The 18,327-nt window shown below is 51.8% G+C and overlaps 1 protein-coding gene across 1 annotated transcript in view; it reads left to right on the plus strand.

Annotated features, from left to right (window-relative positions):
- Positions 1–18,327, plus strand: part of HIVEP3 (HIVEP zinc finger 3) — a 179,281-nt gene that overhangs the window by 119,928 nt on the left and 41,026 nt on the right. The window contains exons 3-4 of the mRNA XM_055586202.1: positions 3,381–8,980; positions 13,342–13,487. Coding sequence (XP_055442177.1) covers positions 3,920–8,980; positions 13,342–13,487 — 5,207 coding nt within the window. The 5' untranslated portion in view covers positions 3,381–3,919. The remainder of the gene's footprint in view (positions 1–3,380; positions 8,981–13,341; positions 13,488–18,327) is intronic.

Below are 18,327 nucleotides of genomic sequence, written 5' to 3' on the forward strand. Positions count from 1 at the left end.
ATGGACTCCCCAGCCTCAGTCTTCTCCCCATTTCTCCCATCCAGGAGCCACAGCGAGGTTAGGACATAAGTTGAAAGGGCCCCTTGACTGTTAAGCCTCTGGACACTGTGGTCACTCCTCGCTAGGGATACAGCCACCTCCTGTGGGGCCAACCTGGTGCCTTCACAGAACAGGGAGCCATAGACTATGGTGCCCGATGTGCCACAGAGCCATAGGCTATGGTGCCCAGTTATTCACGGAGGTGGGGATGAACTCTGGCCAGCAAGCGGGTGGTGGCACAGGGTGGTCTGCCTTGGCCACCATCACTCTGCAGTCTTTAGAGAAAATCACCTTATTTCTCTAGGCCTCAGTCTCCTCGTTTGTCAAGTGAGGGAATGAGACTAGATTCCCAGTCCTTAAGGATCCATAGGAGACCATGGTGTCAGTTCAGTCCTCATAGCAGAGATCAAAGTTTATGCCAGACTCCCAGAGATGGCGCTTGTGCCTGGTTTGGATCAGAAGGTAAATATTGATCGTAAGGGTAACCATTCGTTCTGGTTTGCCTGAGATGACCTGGTTTATTCCCATTGCTCCTCCAGAATGGTTAATTGTACCCCTTTTACTCTCCAGAGTGCCCTAGTTTGGGTGACATCTTACATGGCCACCCTATTGACAGTAATATGATGAAATGAAGTTCCCCTGCCTTTCCCACATTCATCCTGCTTTGGGAGGATGCTCTCTGCCTAGGTCAGAGGAGGCCTTTGACTGCTCAAAGAATAGCCTTTGCTGAGTTGTGGCCTTCCACTGAAGAAACTCAATCACTGCATTTGCTCAGTTCAGTTCAATTCAGTTCAGTTGCTCAGTCGTGTTGGACTCTTTGCGACCCCATGGACTACAGCATGCTGGGCTTCCCTGTCCATCACTAACTCCCGGAGCTTGCTCAAATTCATGTCCATCATGTCAGTGATCCATCCAGCCATCTCATCCTCTGCTGTCCCCTTCTCCTCCTCCCTTCAATCTTTCCCAACATCAAGGTCGTTTCCAATGAGTCAGTTCTTCACATCAGGTGGCCAAAGTATTGGAGTTTAAGCTTCAGCATCAGTCTTTCCAATAAATATTCAGGACTGATTTCCTTTAGAATTGACTGGTCTGATCTCCTTGCAGTCCAAGGGACTCTCAAGAGTCTTCTCCAACACCACAGTTGGAGGGAAAAAAGCATCAATTCTTTGGTGCGTGGCTTTCTTTATAGTCCAACTCTCACATCCATACATGACTACTGGAAAAACCATAGCTTTGACTATATGGACCTTTGTCGGCAAAGTGATGTCTCTGCTTTTTAATATGCTGTCTAGGTTAGTCATAGCATTTGCTGGAGGGATATTATTTGAAGACATAGGTGATCTCATGCATCATTCGCTGCCCCTGTCTGAAGTACCATATGAAAAAGTTCTTTTCAGGTAATGCTTTGCCTCCTGCAAGGAACTTACATATTTTCTTCTTCGCTGGTTATAATGACTCTGCTGCTGCTAAGTCGCTTCAGTCGTGTCCGACTCTGTGCGACCCCATAGACGGCAGCCCACCAGGCTCCACCATCCCTGGGATTCTCCAGGCAAGAACACTGGAGTGGGTTTATAATGACTCTACAAGGGACCATGTCTCCCTTTTCTCCTTGGCTGCCAAGAATCTCAGATATCAGTGTATAGCTGAACTGTAGAAGCACTGTAAGCCCTCATGATTGTTATATCAGTGCTCTTTCCATCTCACCAGTCCTGACCTCCTACCTTATCTACACTTTCCTTTGTTCTGATTTGTCATTCTTATTTACTGATTTTTTTAATCTGGATTCATAGCTTGTCATTCTTTTAAAAATATTTATAAAATTTTATTATAATGATATTGAAGTTTTTATAGAACCAAGATGAAAAGGAAACAAAAAAGGAATATATAGAATATACCTTTTGGCTAGTTGCTGAACTCCTTGCCCTTCCATGGCATGTCACTATGTCTGAGGTCCTGCCATTTGAGCAACAATTATTTGAGTCTTTCAGAGTGTTCTATGAAAGTAGAAAGTGGGAACTTTTCAAGGCTGTATCAGCAAATACTCAGTGAAAATAAAGGTGAGGTCATGAAGGGTGCCTGCGGTCAGTATGCCAAGGGCAGAGCATGCCTACAGGAGAGGGCAGAAGGCTATAGAGATGCACCGTTCAGTCTCCCAGACCCTCACCCTGGGTATGGACACCTGCGAGGTGGCTGGGGAATCAAATCTGGCAGTAGGGAGCCTGGATTCAAGTGCAGGCCCTACCTCTTAAGAACACAGGACCTTAACAGGCCCCTCTCCCCCTGCAGTGCTTAGTTTCATCCGCTGGAAAGTAAGATGGCTGGCAGGACAGAGTTCACAGTGACTTCCAGCTTTGAAATTCTGTCTGTGCTCTTGGGGAAAAGGACCCTGCAATGCCTTCAGAGCCCAGGAGGCCTTGGCTGCCCAACTTTCAGCTGACCCTGGCAGAGCAGACATACTTGGGGCTCCACTCTGACCAGCTTTGCCCCTCAGTTTGACAAGGACCTCTATTCTGAGCCACTTCTAGGGTATCCCTGGGCCACTGACTAGACAAAAAAAAGGCTGGAAAGTGGAGGAAGCTTCCAGAATGACCTTCTAGCTATTGCTTAGTGGCCCTGATGGTCACCCTGTGTTAGACTGTGAACCACCACATGGGTGGTGGTTTTAGCTTTTTCATTAAACACCAGGCTTGGAAGGTGGGTTAGCAATGGTTTGCAAAGCCATAAGCCTGGATACCTTCAGAACCCAGTGCCAGATAGAGAGAGAAATACTAACCTGAGAACAGTCCCTCTCATAGAAAGCTCATCTCCAGATAATCGACCAGCCCCAACTCTTGCACTGGCCATGGGACCAGTCAGCATTCATCCAGTGGCATCCATGTCCATTTTCACATTGGATGCACTGCAGCTCGGGATGGAGTTGAGCCAGGAATTGCTATTATTTATAGATATTATTTCATTTCATAGGTGATGCAACTGAGGCTTCGGGAGCTGAAACCCATTCAGAGTTGCTCTCTGAGCAAAGACTGGAATCCAAGCCCGTCATTCCTAAGTGCCCCATGGTTCCCAGAGTCTACTCTGCTCCTGACACCCCACAGAGTCACAGTCCTCAGAACCACAGTGGACATTCAGAGTCACTGGCACCTCTGGAAATGTGGGCAAAGGAGGTGCCAAGAGTGCTCTGGTGCACAGGGTCCGGGACTGTGGGTTTGGGTTGAGTCTCCCTCCTTAACCTTTAGGGATCACCTAGGTCTCACTGGAGCTGCATGAGCTGTGGATGAGTTACAGTAACCCTCTCTTCTCTTCTCTTTGTGTATTTCTGTGTGTGTGCTCTGGTCAAGTAGAAGAGCGTGAGTTCCCCTCTGCGACTGTTCATCTCCAACACGGGACGAAAGAGCAGAAGAGGTAGGACGGAGCTGCCCACGGCATCCAGCGTGGCTTCTCTCGTGCCGGGACCAGGGATGCCTGGACCATGCACACAGCCATCTCTAGCCGTCCACGGATCGCATAGCACACGGGGGACTTGTGGGGGGCCACTTGCCACTGCCAACTGAAAAAATATGATGGCGACTCTGACATCCTTCATGACGTTTCCACGACAGACATTCAGGCAGAAAGTGCTGGTGCATTTTCTATCTGTGAAGTAGAGGGCCATGCCTCACCGATGTGAATAGTCTGGGCCCTGATGACCTGCCCTGAGTCCACTTGCCGCCAGTGACACTTGGAAAAAAATTTTAAAAACTCCCCAAACCACCTTGGGTTTGACTTCCGTAGCTCTTGACCAATGTTACCCAAGCCAGACGCCTCCTCGGGACGTTTGGAGTATTCATAAATGCGGCCTGCTCTGACCCTCCCTAATAGCATCTGAAGTCCTGTGGAGGTCATGGATCCTGAACAAAGTGTCAAGGGCACCAAGAAGGCTGAGGGAAGTCCCCGGAAGCGGCTGACCAAAGGAGAGGCCATTCAGACCAGTGTCTCATCTAGCGCCCCGCAACCTGGCAGCAGCACAGCCGCCACTCAAGAGGGCCCCCTCCAAGAGCTACTGGCCCCGCAGCCCTTCCCAGGCCCCTCGTCGGTTCTTAGGGAAGGCTCTCAGGAGAAAACTGGTCAGCCACAGAAGCCCCCCAAGAGGTCCTCCATTGAAGCCTCAGTCCACATCTCCCAGCTTCCGCAGCACCCTCTGACACCAGCATTCATGTCGCCCGGCAAACCCGAGCATCTCCTGGAGGGGTCCACATGGCAGCTGGTCGACCCAATGAGACCTGGACCCTCAGGCTCTTTTGTGACCCCTGGGCTCCATCCTCAAAGCCAGCTCCTCCCTTCCCATGCTTCCATCATTCCTCCCGAGGACCTGCCTGGCATCCCCAAAGTCTTTGTGTCCCGTCCCTCCCAGGTCTCCTTGAAGCCCACGGAAGAGGCACACAAGAAGGAGAGGAAACCACAGAAGCCCGGCAAGTACATATGTCAATACTGCAGCCGCCCCTGTGCCAAGCCCAGTGTGCTCCAGAAACACATCCGCTCACACACAGGCGAGAGGCCCTACCCCTGCGGCCCCTGTGGCTTCTCCTTCAAGACCAAGAGTAACCTCTACAAGCACAGGAAGTCCCATGCTCACCGCATCAAAGCCGGCCTGGCCTCGGGAATGGGTGGCGAGATGTATCCCCCAGGGCTGGAGATGGAGAGGATCCCTGGGGAAGAGTTTGAGGAGCCCACCGAGGGAGAAAGCACAGATTCAGAAGAGGAGACGGGCACCACTTCCACACACCCCACAGAGCTCTCCCCGAGGCCCAAACACCCACTCCTGTCCAGCAGTTTGTACAGCTCCGGGAGCCAGGGTTCCAGCCACGAACGCTGTTCCTTGTCCCAGTCCAGCTCGGCCCCGTCGCTCGAGGACCCAGCTCCCTTTGCGGAACCCTCATCCGAACACCCCCTGAGCCATAAACCTGAAGACACCCACACGATAAAGCAGAAGCTGGCCCTCCGCTTGAGCGAGAGGAAGAAGGTGATCGACGAGCAGGCGTTCCTGAGCCCGGGCAGCAAAGGCAGCACCGAATCTGGGTATTTCTCACGCTCTGAGAGCGCCGAACAGCAGGTCAGCCCCCCAAACACCAACGCCAGGTCCTACGCCGAGATCATCTTTGGCAAGTGTGGGAGGATCGGGCAGCGGACTGCCATGCTGACGGCCACCTCCACCCAGCCCCTACTGCCCCTGTCCACTGAAGACAAGCCCAGCCTGGTACCTCTGTCTGTGCCCCGGACGCAGGTGATTGAGCATATCACCAAACTCATCACCATCAATGAGGCCGTGGTGGACACCAGCGAGATAGACAGCGTGAAGCCCAGGAGGAGCTCACTGTCGCGGCGGAGCAGCATGGAGTCACCCAAATCCAGCCTCTACCGGGAGCCACTGTCCTCCCATAGTGAGAAAGCGAAGCCCGAACAATCACTGCTGAGCCTCCAGCGCCCGCCCAGCACCACCCCCCCTGTGCCTCTGCTGAGAAGCCACTCAATGCCTTCTGCCACCTGCACCCTCAGTACCCCCCACCACACCTTCCGAGGCAGCTACTCCTTCGACGACCACGTCGCCGACTCGGAAGCCCTGAGCCGCAGCAGTCAACTGTTTACCTCCCACCCCCGGATGCTCAAGCGCCAGCCGGCCATCGAACTACCTTTGGGCGGAGAGTACAGTTCTGAGGAGGCAGGGCCCAGCAGCAAAGACACAGCCTCCAAGCCTGCAGATGAACCGGAACCCAGGGAAAGCGACCTCACCAAAAAGACCAAGAAGGGTTTGAAAACGAAAGGGGTGATCTATGAATGTAACATATGTGGTGCTCGGTACAAGAAAAGGGACAACTATGAGGCCCATAAAAAGTACTACTGCTCAGAGCTTCAGTTGGCAAAGCCAGTCACCGTGGGTGCTCATGTGTCTTCGGAGGCCGAAAAGAGCCAGGCCGAGCATGAGCCCTGGTCCCAGATGATGCATTACAAACTGGGGACCACTTTGGAACTCACTCCACTGAGGAAAAGGAGGAAAGAGAAGAGCCTTGGGGATGAGGAGGAGCCGCCCGGCTTTGAGTCCACAAAGAGTCAGTTCGGCAGCCCTGGGCCTTCAGAGGCTGCACGGAACCTTCCCTTGGAGTCCAGCAAGTCACCAGCAGAGCCGAGTAAGTCAGTGCCCTCCCTGGAGGGATCCGCAGGCTTCCAGCCAAGGACTCCTAAGCCGGGGTCCAGTTCAGAATCAGGGAAGGAGAGGAGAACCATGTCCAAAGAAATTTCTGTCATCCAGCACACCAGCTCCTTTGAGAAATCTGACTCTCTGGAGCAGCCCGGCAGTTTGGAAGGGGAAGACAAGTCTGCGGCCCCCTTCTCATCACCCCCGCCTGCCCCGCACGGACGCTCGGCCCACTCCCTGCAGCCCAGGTTGGTTCGTCAGCCCAACATTCAGGTTCCCGAAATCCTGGTGACCGAGGAGCCCGACCGGCCAGACACAGAGCCGGAGCCACCCCCTAAGGAGCCAGAGAAGACAGAGGAGTTCCAGTGGCCCCAGCGCAGCCAGACACTTGCCCAGCTCCCAGCTGAAAAGCTGCCACCCAAGAAGAAGAGACTGCGCCTGGCAGAGATGGCCCAGTCATCGGGGGAGTCCAGCTTTGAGTCCTCCGTGCCTCTGTCTCGCAGCCCGAGCCAGGAGAGCAGTGTCTCACTGAGTGGGTCCAGCCGCTCTGCCTCCTTCGAGAGAGATGACCACGGAAAAGCCGAAGCCGCCGGGCCCTCATCAGACACACGCTCCAAACCCTTGGGCACCCACATGCTGACCGTCCCCAGCCACCACCCGCATGCCCGTGAGATGCGGAGGTCAGCCTCAGAACAGAGCCCCAACATCTCCCACTCCACCCATATGACCGAGACACGCAGCAAATCCTTCGACTATGGCAGCTTGTCCTTGACAGGCCCTTCGGCACCAACTCCAGCAGCTCCAGTGGCCTCAGCAGCCCCACCAGAGAGAAGAAAATGCTTTTTGGTGAGACAGGCTTCTCTGACCAGGCCTCCTGAAACCGAGCCAGAGGCCACCCCCAAGGGAAGACAGGAGAGTGAGGAACCAAAACCCTCATCCAGTAAATCTTTGGCCAAAGGCGCATTGCTCCCAGTTTCCTCTGCAGCCACCTCGCACAGCGGGCACCCGGGAGGCAAGAGCCAGGTGCAAGACAGACCAGCGCTGGGGGCCACTCCGCCCTACACAGAAGCATTGCAGGTGTTCCCCCACCCCATTGCTCAGCTCCCGTTGCAGGAGAAACCCTACCTGCCCCCGCCTGTCTCCCTTTTCTCCTTCCAGCACCTCCTACAGCATGAGCCAGGACAGTCTTCAGAGTTCTTCCCCACCCAGGCCATGTCCAGCCTGCTCTCCACACCTTACTCCATGCCGCCCCTTCCTCCCTCCTTATTTCAAGCTCCCCCACTTCCTCTCCAACCTACTGTTCTACACCCGGGCCAACTCCACCTCCCCCAGCTCATGCCTCACCCGGCCAACATCCCATTCCGACAACCCCCTTCATTTCTCCCCATGCCTTACCCTGCCTCCTCAGCACTTTCTTCTGGGTTTTTCCTGCCTCTGCAATCCCAGTTCACCCTTCAGCTCCCCGGTGAAGTGGAAAGCCACGTGCCCCAGATCAAAACTAGCCTGGCCACACTGGCAACAGGAACCCCTGGCCTCTCCCCCAGCACAGAGTACAGCAGTGACATCCAGCTGCCCACTGTGGCTCCCGCATCCAGCTGCTCAGCACCCACATCAGCCCCTCCACTGGCCCTGCCTGCCTGTCCAGACACCATGGTGTCTCTAGTTGTGCCCGTTCGCATCCAGACCAACATGCCATCCTATGGGAGTGCCATGTACACCACTCTCTCCCAGATCCTGGTTACCCAATCTCAAGGCAGCTCAGCAACTGTGGCTCTTCCCAAGTTCGAGGAGCCCTCATGCAAAGGGACGTCTGTGTGTGGGACAGATGCATACGAGGTGGGGCCCAGACTGGCTGGAGTAAGTGAAGAACAGAGCAGAGGTTTCCCGACTCCATTCCTGAGAGTGCCTGTGACATTACCTGAAAGAAAAGGCACTTCCCTGGCATCAGAAAGTGTCTTGAGCCTGGAGGGGAGTTCATCAACAGTGGGAGGAAGCAAACGTGTCCTTTCACCAGCTGGCAGCCTTGAACTTACCATGGAAACCCAGCAGCAAAAAAGGGTGAAGGAAGAGGAGGCTTCTAAGGCGGATGAAAAATTTGAACTTGTAAAACCATGTAGCGTGGTGCTTAGCAGCACCGAGGATAGCAAGAGATCAGAGAAGTCCCACTTGGGCAGTCAGGGCCAGGGCAGGAGGGAACTAGAAACACTCTCCAGCCTGTCCTCAGATCCATCTGACCCAAAGGAAATTCCTCCCCTTCCTCAGCCCTCATTGCCCCATGTGACAGCCTCAGGCTCAGAGGCTTTGAAGGAATATGCCCAACCATCTGGTAAACCTCACCGAAGAGGATTACTCCCATCAAGTGTGAAGAAAGAAGATTCCAAGGAACAAGCTGACCTCCCTCTACTGGCACCTCCCAGCTCACAACCTCTGTCAGAAACAGCCCCCAGACCAGCCAAGTTGCAAGAAGGTACGGACTCAAAGAAGGTACTGCAGTTCCCCAGCCTCCACACAACCACTAATGTCAGTTGGTGCTATTTAAACTACATTAAGCCAAATCACATCCAGCATGCAGATAGGAGGTCCTCTGTTTACGCTGGTTGGTGCATAAGTTTGTACAACCCCAACCTTCCAGGGGTTTCCACTAAAGCTGCTTTGTCCCTCCTGAGGTCTAAGCAGAAGGTGAGCAAAGAGACATACACCATGGCCACAGCTCCACATCCTGAGACAGGAAGGCTTGTGCCATCCAGCTCCCGCAAGCCCCGCATGACAGAGGTGAGTTCGGTCTTGTTTTTCTTCGACTCCCTGATTGGAAAAGCCTTTGCTGAGCTTTTAAAGCCACATTCTCCTCAAGGTCCATTTGCAAAACGAGAGCCAACTGAGTGGACAGATTTCCTCTCTATCAGCTGTGACTGGCCACCTTATCTATTGGATTTCTTTGTCAGTGTCCATCAAATCATTGGGCTAGATGCATTTCAATAAAGTGAACTTTAAAGTGACCCACTTTCCCATTAGCTTCTATTGAAATATCAAAGAAACAATCTCATCCAAAAGACTGAGTTCGTAAACCTTGCTGATGGGAATGCCTGCAACAGTTTGAAAATTTTATGCCACTCCAACATATATTTCTTCCTTACAGTGTTAGTCTTTTCCTGCTTTTCGTATTCTCTGCATCTACTATTTCTGTTCTCTGGTGCCACTTGAGATTTTCTCAGAGAGTCTAGAGTTTGACAAAAAAGACTCCTGAAATATTCCTTTTTTCTTTTATGTGAGTAGAAGAGCAAATACACCTTAACTGTAGTATCCCTCTTCACCAGTAGGTGACAGTTCCACAGCTTGACTCATCTTTGCTGATGGTAGTGCACAACACTGGCAATGCTCATGTTTTCTCCTCCATTGCCTCTGACTTGAGGCTGCATTAGGAGGCATGAAATCTTGATCTCTGCAAGTTCAGGAAGATTGATATTTGATAATTCCAAGTTTGTTTTGGACTGGTGACACCTCCATATCCTGGTGTCACCTTGTCAGGTGACAAGGGCAGCATAAGGATTCAAGTCATGATGTGCTGTGCTGACTTGATATTTGTGGAATAACAGTTGGCCTTATTGGTTGAGTAGCCTCACTGTGCCAGGCATTGTTCTGGGCACTTGAATCCAGTTGATGTTCATCACTGCCTGTGAGATAGCAGTACCATTTCCATTCTGTAGATGAGGGAACTGAGAGTCAGAAGGTGAGAGAGGTCCAGAGCACATGGCAACTATTTGGCAAACCCAGAATTTGAACCAAGACCTGTCTGACTCCAGAGAGTCCATTTTCTTCTTTCAATTATTCAAGGAAAGAAGACTGTAAAAGTGACTGCAAATTTAAAGATCTTCATTAGTAAGTCTTTAGAACAGATCCTTTGACCAAATAAATCCCCCTAAACTAAATCCTGATTGTAGATAAATGAACAAACTATGTTCATTAACTTCTGCATTTGCATCCTCCTCTTTTATTGAGTGATGCTTGTGCATTGAATTTCTCCTTAGCTCGCCTGGATATTCTGCACCAAACTGTTTCCCAAATTTATTCTCTAAATATCCTTGTCAGTCTACTGCTGCTGCTGCTGCTGCTAAGTCGCTTCAGTTGTGTCCGACTCTGTGCGACCCCATAGACAGCAGCCCAACAGGCTCCCCCGTCCCTGGGATTCTCCAGGCAAGAACACTGGAGTGGGTTGCCATTTCCTTCTCCAACGCGTGAAAGTGAAAAGTGAAAGTGAAGTTGCTCAGTCGTGTCCGACTCTTAGCGACCCCATGGACTGCAGCCCACCAGGCTCCTCCGTGGGTGGGACTTTCCAGGCAAGAACACTGGAGTGGGGTGCCATTGCCTTCTCCGTTGTCAGTCTACAGACATCCTTAAATGAGATTTCCACTATTGCTATACACATCACGACTGATTTTCTCTCCAGTGTCTCTTACTGGTTGTGGCTACTCCCAAGACGCTGTGGTAGTTATAGTCATACTTAGAACTTATTGTGTACCTACTATGTACCAAGTACTATGCCCAACATGACTTTTTCCCTCACAACCACATTGATAGGTTTCTATATCATTATTTGATGGATAAAGAGACCAAAGCATAAAGAAGTCAGGTAACTTGCACAAGGTCCCAAACGTAGTAAATGGCCTGGATTCAAAACTAGATCTCACTCTAAAGTTCTTTTGGATGATCTGAACTGCCCCTCTGTTTTAATGACTGAACACTGAAAGGTGGTTTAAGAAAAACAAAGAATTAATTTGGCTTAACTGGGTTTGACAACCATTTGTTTAAAATGCTGCCTTCCTAAAATAAGCTGCAACTTTTTCCTGGAATATCTCATTTGGTTCACTTGGATCAGCTGATAAAGAATCCTCCTGCAATGCAGGAGACCTGGGTTCAATCCCTGGGTTGGGAAGATCCCCTGGAGAAGGGCATGGCAACCCACTCCAGTATTCTGGCCTGGAGAATTCCATGGATGGTGTAGTCCATGGGGTCGCAAAGAGTCAGACATGACTGAAGACTTTCACTTAAACACTTAAACTTAGCGTGTTTCCTACCAGAAGCTCACCAGTCTGGTACATTACTGTAACTGCATAGCCCACTGCTTGATGCCTTTCTGCAATCATCCCTCTCTCTGGTCTCTGCTTGCATTCCAGTGATAGGTTGCTCACCACCCCTTAGTACAATCCAACCCATCTTTGGGCAGTGCTTTAAAAAAGTTCCCTATTATATTGACCTGACATTGGTCATCCCATAGCTTCCATTCACTGTTAGTAGCTCTGAAAAGGCCCTTTGGGTGATATCAGGATTTCAAAGCTCTTCCTAACCATCTTTATGCAGGAATAGACCACCCAGTCAGGTTTGAGTTTGGTCACATACATTTTTTTTTTTCATATGTAAACCATGGGGAAACCCAAGCTTATACAAGAGTTCACTTTGCAGCCACATTTTGTTCCCCAAGTTTCTCCTTCCGTTTTCCTCCTTGGCAATAATTTTGACAACCACATGCACTATTGCAAAGAGATTAAGAACAAGGGCTTCAGTGCCAGATTGCCCAAATTTGAGTTCCCCGATCTCACTTACTAATTGACTTTGGGTCAGTTACTTAACCTCTCTGTGCCTTGGTTTCCTCATTGGTAAGACAGAGATAAAAAGCTGTAAGATAGAAAATATGTAGCTCATAGAAATGTGGAAATAATTAAATGAGTTAAAATATGCAAGGTGTGATTAGAACAGTGGTTGGCACACTGACACTTGATAATCACTATCTTCAGTTACTCACATTATTATCTTTAAAACTTAAAGTGGATCCCTGGTCCCCTGCTCGAGTCCAACCATGTTTCCTGGTAGAGTGTCTGCTGCCACCAACACCAGCCTCCTCCAGCTTGGCTCTGACATCACAGCTATCAGCCTGAGGGAGGCCTCTTGGTCATTCCATGGATGGCCCGGATGGCAGGCTGACATGGAAGTGAAAACAGCATGCTCTGAAAACCTTTGAGTATTGCATAAAATCAGCGATCTTTTGCTGAAGCGGCACACCATACCTTCTCTTGGTTTCCACTCCCCATCTCCAATTTGGAAGAGATTGTCAGCGAGTCACTGAATCACTGAAGCTGATCCTGGAATGAATCTTTAAGATGGTCTAATCTCGACTCTGAGCCTCAGAGAGGTGAATTAATCCACCCAAGGTTGGCTCAGTTTGCAGTGGCCTATGTGATGCAAGAACTCAGATTCCTTGATTTCCAATCATGTACTTTTCTGTTCAGCCCCTTGTAGGAGCAGGTGTAGTGGCTGAAGCAGGGACTTCTGTCCTTAGATTGTCCCAGCACCAGGGGACACAGTTGCTGCTCCTACTGGCTATAAACAGGGCAGTTCCTCCTGACCTTAATGAAATGGCATGAAGCAGGATGAGAATATCACTGCCGGCCCCAGCCCCCAGCCCCCAGCCCAGCATCGCTGCTCCCTATTAAAGGTGCACCCATCCCTGCCACCATAAGAGGATCTAGGGGACAGGTTATCCACCCAGCTCTTAACACCAAGGCCTATAGCTCATGCAGAGAATGGGTTCCCTAAAATGCCCACCCCCCAGACACATGCCCATCAGTGGGCAGCACAGCCTCTCTGTGTCCAGCTCTGGCAGCAGTCGGGGGTGGGGTCAGGGCCTTCAGGAGACCTGCTTTCTGCTCCTAGAAATGCCCTTGACTTGCTGTGTGGCCTTGACTTCCTGATGTATAAAGGAGAATTGGGCCAGTTAATCTTCAAAGGTGAAGTCTTCATTTCTGTATGCAGCATTCCTCACACACCTTCTCTGAGGTTGGCATGATCCAGGAGACCAAGATGAGGACCTGTCCCCAGAAGCCCCTAGACTAGTGTGAAAAAAGAGAAGAAACACAGCTCTCGTGGGAAGGCCTGGTCTTCCCCAGAGAAAGGCCTGGGCAGAGCCCTGGCTCTGACTTCACCTCTGGGGATTCGTTTCCCTTCTTCTGTAAAGTGGGGCAAGTAGCATCTTGTCACCGGGTAGAGGGAGAATGAATGAAGTGAGCCATGGTGAAGCGTGGGCATCATTCCATGACGGCGTGTTAACCAGCAGTGATTTTGTTGTTCCTGCGGTGGGCCAGGTTCGCCTCCCTTCGCTGGTTTCCCTGGAAGGACAGAAAGAGATAGCTAGAGTGGAGAAAGAAGAGGAGAAGAGAGGGAAGCCGGAGGAGGACGCTCCCGCCTCCAAGAGAGGGGAGCCGGCGAGGATCAAAATCTTCGAAGGAGGGTAAGAATTATGTTTGGTTTGCAGTGTCTGCTCTCCACGCAGTAAGCACTCGTGCCCGCCCGCAGGCTGGGGGTGGTGCCTGCCTTCTGTGTTCAGAACGGTGGTCTGTGTTCAGAGGTGGTGAGCATCTCATTGGGCAAGGCTGTGTCCACAGGAGCCCTGGGCTTTCCACCTTCCAGGAAGTGCCATCTTTGTGGGACTTGCTGGCCACCTCTGTTAAGGAACATTGGCTCCTTGGTGGGGGCTGGGGGACACCAGGTATATGCTGGGCACTGGAACAGTCTGGGTCTTCCCCCAGCCCCTCTTGCCTCAGATGCTGGCTGGGTTCCTAGACCCCACATTGGGGTTGATAGTGACCCTCCCGGGTCCTATGCGGACTGCCGTCTATGTTGGTGCATGTTCTGCAGAAGTCACCTCTGTCCTGCCTAAGCAGCCACGGTGACAGGTCTGAGGTCCCATGGGCTCTGCCAACTGGGATGCTTACAGGGCTGATGGTGCTCTGCACGCATCAGCTGTACATACCGGTCTCTGGGTCTCTTCTTGGACTGGCCGGGTCCAGGACTCGTTGGTTTGTAAACATTTAGAGGAACACCCCTGGTTTTTCACTTTTGGTGCTTTGTGTTTGTCAACCTAATGACTGAAACATCTCAGAATTCTCAGCTGTGGGGCTCTCGGGGCTCCCAGAAGGCTGCCTGCTTCCAGGCCTGCTCTGTGGAAGTGTCATGCGAGCTGTGTTCTGTGTGACCACGTGCGTGCTCCCCGGGATGTGGGTGTCTGTACGCAGGTCCCGTGGTGTCTGTCTCAGGGTCCTGTGTCTGTGTCCCCAGTGTAATCAACGCAGCCCTCTTCCTACCCAGTCCTGAGGGATAATGGCATGGAGGAAAACCTGCCTCCCAGGGAGGAGGGTCCCTAGGAACCCATGTTCCCAGGAACATGGAATGTCACTGGAGCCTACAATCCTCCAGCACTTGCAAGTGCCCAACTCACAAGATCAAAGTGGGAGGTGCCAGGTTCCTCTGGAGCATTGGGAGAGGAGACAGTGCCCAGCTCCCGAGGCCACTGGTGGGCATCCTTCGGCACTGACCAGCAGGGTCTCCCAGGAGAAGGGGTATTTGAAAACTGAACTTGGGGACTTGTGTTGTCACAGAAATAGGGAGGGGAGTCAGGGATGGCAAGCATCCTTCAGTGGCAAGGACACGTCCCCAAAGGGGAGAAATATCTTGCCCAGAGTTCCCGTAACTTCTCCATTGAGAAACACTAGACCAGCGGGTTTTCGAAACACTGTCTTTCCACCTGGGGACTGGCGGGTTTCCTCTTCTGCTACTTGGTTAGAGCGCCCCCGTGTGTCTCTGTGTTCGCACATCATCGGATCCTCCAAAGGCCACGTAACATTTCACCCCAGGATTGGTGGATCAGGCACAGCCTTCTCCCCGCAGCTTCAAGGGCCATCTGTGGGGTCCCAGGGGCGGCTGAATGTCAGCTGGTGTGAACAAAGGGGTCTGCCTCTGCCTTGAGAGGCAACAGTCCCCAGACTGGAGATCTGGTTCCCTGAGGCAGTTCCCTTGTTCTGAGCCCTGAAAGGGCAGCTGGCAGGAGCCTCTCCCCAGCCCAGTTAGTTCACAGCTCCAGCCGCCTCCTAGAGTTTCTGCCACATGGTCTACCTTCAGCTGAGAGGTGAAGGCCACGTCTGAGTCCTCTTTCTGCAGTCTGGCCAGGGGTCCCCACTCTAACCCACCCCCACCATTCCATCCAGGTCATCACTTAGTCCCACCCGCTCTGTTCAGAATCTCCCTGTCTTGCCAGGTCCAGCATCCCTGCCCCAGAGTGGCTCTCCCACTAACCTGTTCCACTGGGACAGTCTCCTCACCTCTCCAGCTCTGCCTCCCATCGGTAAAAGGGGTAATTACATACTTTGTGGGTTGTTGGGGGATCTTGTGCTGCCCTATATAAAGACCAGCTCAGTTCATGGTGCTAACAAATGGGTATTGGAGTACTTTTTTCATTTTTGTGTCCATTGTTTTGATCCCCTCCAGGATAATCTCACTCTGTCGACTGTGAAGAACATCACCCTCACTCTCTCCACTTGTCACTTTGGTAGAGGGAACGGGGTTATGTAATGCCACCAGTCAGGTCATCTTCTCCCACAGCCCCGCTGTCCCATCTGGCCCCCACTGTACCTCCCACCTTCGCTTCTGGTGACCCCTCGATATTTATGGTTCTTTGGGGGCTTGTGTCACCCTCCAGGAGAGTTTGCAAATGTGGACTTGAAAGTTTGGGGTTGTCACAGAACTTACAAGTGCTCTGTACCAGAAGATAGCCAGAGCCAGGAGGGTCAACTGTGATCCTGCTCTCATGGAGGCTGGCTCAGAGGTAGCAGAAAGCCTGGAGCTGAAGTGTGGGGACCTCTGGGCCCAGAGTAGCCAGAGAGGGCTTCCTGGAGGAGGTGGGCTGGGCCTGGAGGGTATATGAGACCGGGACAGGCAGAGAGGAAAGGTGAGTCAGATGGCAGTCTGGGTGTCCTGGTGACTCATGCACCTGGTCAGTCGGACTCATTTCCTGTGGCCTTGAATGCTCTCCCTAGTCAGTGTTGTCCGCTTCCTTGGCTAAACTTCATCCCTGCACCAAGGACACGAAATCTGAATCTCCAGCTAGGACCTTACTCCTGAACTGTAGACCATTGCTTCTGATGCCTCATGGGCACCTCTGCCTGGAAGACTAGGGCACCTCAAACTCAGTATGTGCTGACCAGGCTCTACAGGTACCACCAACAGCATCTCCTTCCACCTTAGGAACCAGATCCTTAGGCTCAAAACAGCTCTGTCTCATCTCCATTAACAAATCCTGCCGACTCACCCTGTGAAACCGTATCCAGAATCTGCCCATTTCTCCCACGTCCCAGCTCAAACCGGTGCTGAGTTTCATCTGGATCATCACAGTCTCCTGCTAGAATCTCCTGCTTCCATTCTTACCCACTATCATGTACTCTTAACCCAGCAGCCGGAGCGATCCCGCTTAACATCAGCAGACCCTGTCACTCCCACTCTGCACCCTTCACAGACCTCCAGTAGCCTGCGTGTTCTAGCCCCAGATCCTCCCTGACCTCTGCCTGCCCCTCTACCCCTTGCTTCTCCTTTTTCTTTTAAATAGGTCTTTTAAAAATTTTTTATTTATGTATTTATTGACTGAGCTTGGTCGTCACATGAGCTTTCGCTGGTTATAGCAAGCAGGGGCCACACTCTAGTTGCAGTACGTAGGCTTCTCCCTGTGGCAGCCTCTCCTGTTACGGCTCATGGGCTCGAGAGCGCAGGTTCAGTACTTGTGGTGCGTAGGCTTAGTTGCCTCACAGCACGTGGAATCTTCCCAGACCAGGGACTGAACCTGTGTCCCCTGCATTGGCAGGTTCCTACCCCTTGCTTCCTGTGCTCCAGCCAAGGATCTCTTTGTCTGACATGCTGCTACCTTAGGGCCTGTGCACTTGCTGCACGCTCTGCCTTGAACACTTTTTTCAGAGTCCCACAGCTCCCTCACTTCCTTCAGTCACCCTTCAGAGAAGCCTTGTCAGATCACCCTCCTCTCTGTATCCTCCTCCAGCATTTCTTATCCAGCTTCCCTTCCCTGCTTTATTTTTCCCCAGTCACTAGTTTACTTCTGTTTCCCCCTCCAGAACATACACCCTGTGAGAGGTCAGGAATTGTGCTTTATTCATTGTCGTATCCCCAGTGCTGAAAATGGTGACTGGCATGTAGGCAGCGCTGGTGAATGTTTATTAACTGAAGGAATCTCCCTTTACCTCCCTGAACTCAGCAGCCCTTAGAATCCATGAGCAGTGGAGACTCTGGGTCTCAGGAAGGAGGAAGGACAGAGAGTCAGGGCCAACCCACCAACCTGACGTCAGACTTGGCCTGGGAAGGTGAAGTCGGGTGGCTTCGGCTATGGGGCAAGCACCCTGGGGCTGGGAGTCAAGGTTGTTTGCTTGCTGACCTGCCCTGCAAGTGTTACAGGCAAAAAATGAAACATGATTCCAAAAAGGGCTGGCTCATGGGTTACCAGCTTCCTGGCCAGTGCCTGCTCGAGTAGATCCTTTCTGTCCTGGGGGCCAGAGAGGAGTGGTCCTGGGCACCCAACTCTGGAGACAGGCCGCTGTCCTTCCTGGGTGAGTCCAGGCTATCAGGGCCGTATCTTCCTTCTGGCTCAGTGCCTTGATCTCTCTTGAATGCTCAGGCTTCTCCCTGGAGTATAGATGTGCAGCTTTGAGTGTGGCCCCTTGGGCCAGGAGTGAGCTGTCCAGCTCCTATCACATGTTCCCACACTGGGTTTAGTTCTCTTTCTATTTCTCCCAAACCCTGTTGTTCCATCTCTCCTAGGGAAGACCTGGGTTTTTGTGGACACAGAGGAGGGTGGGATATTGCAAAGTACAGGTGCGACATTCAATGGCCCAGACCAGGGAGATGGCAGTGGAGATGGGGGTGGAGCTAGAGGACATCTGGTGAATTGAATACAAAGGGTAAGGATAAGAAGCTTGGAATGGAGAATGACTGCCACGTTTCTGGCTCAAGGGTATATGAAGCTGCCATTTACGGAGATGGGCAGGGATGGGAAGGAGAGTGAGAAAGAGGTTTGGGGAAGGAGGGGTCAAAGCTTGGTGGACAGTGTTCACTTTGAGATGCCAGTCAGACATCCAAGTGTTCAGGAAGGCGTGTGGCAATTGGATATCTGAGCCTGGCCTTCAGAGGACAGGAAAGATACATTTGAGATATGTGTAGATATTCACATTTTTCAGTGCATAGATGCTATTTAGAGGATGCAACTGGATGGGGGATCACTTGGGGAAATGGAAAGA

Source organism: Bubalus kerabau, chromosome 6, assembly GCF_029407905.1.
Source record: "Bubalus kerabau isolate K-KA32 ecotype Philippines breed swamp buffalo chromosome 6, PCC_UOA_SB_1v2, whole genome shotgun sequence".
Classification (NCBI taxonomy): Eukaryota; Metazoa; Chordata; class Mammalia; order Artiodactyla; family Bovidae; genus Bubalus; species Bubalus kerabau.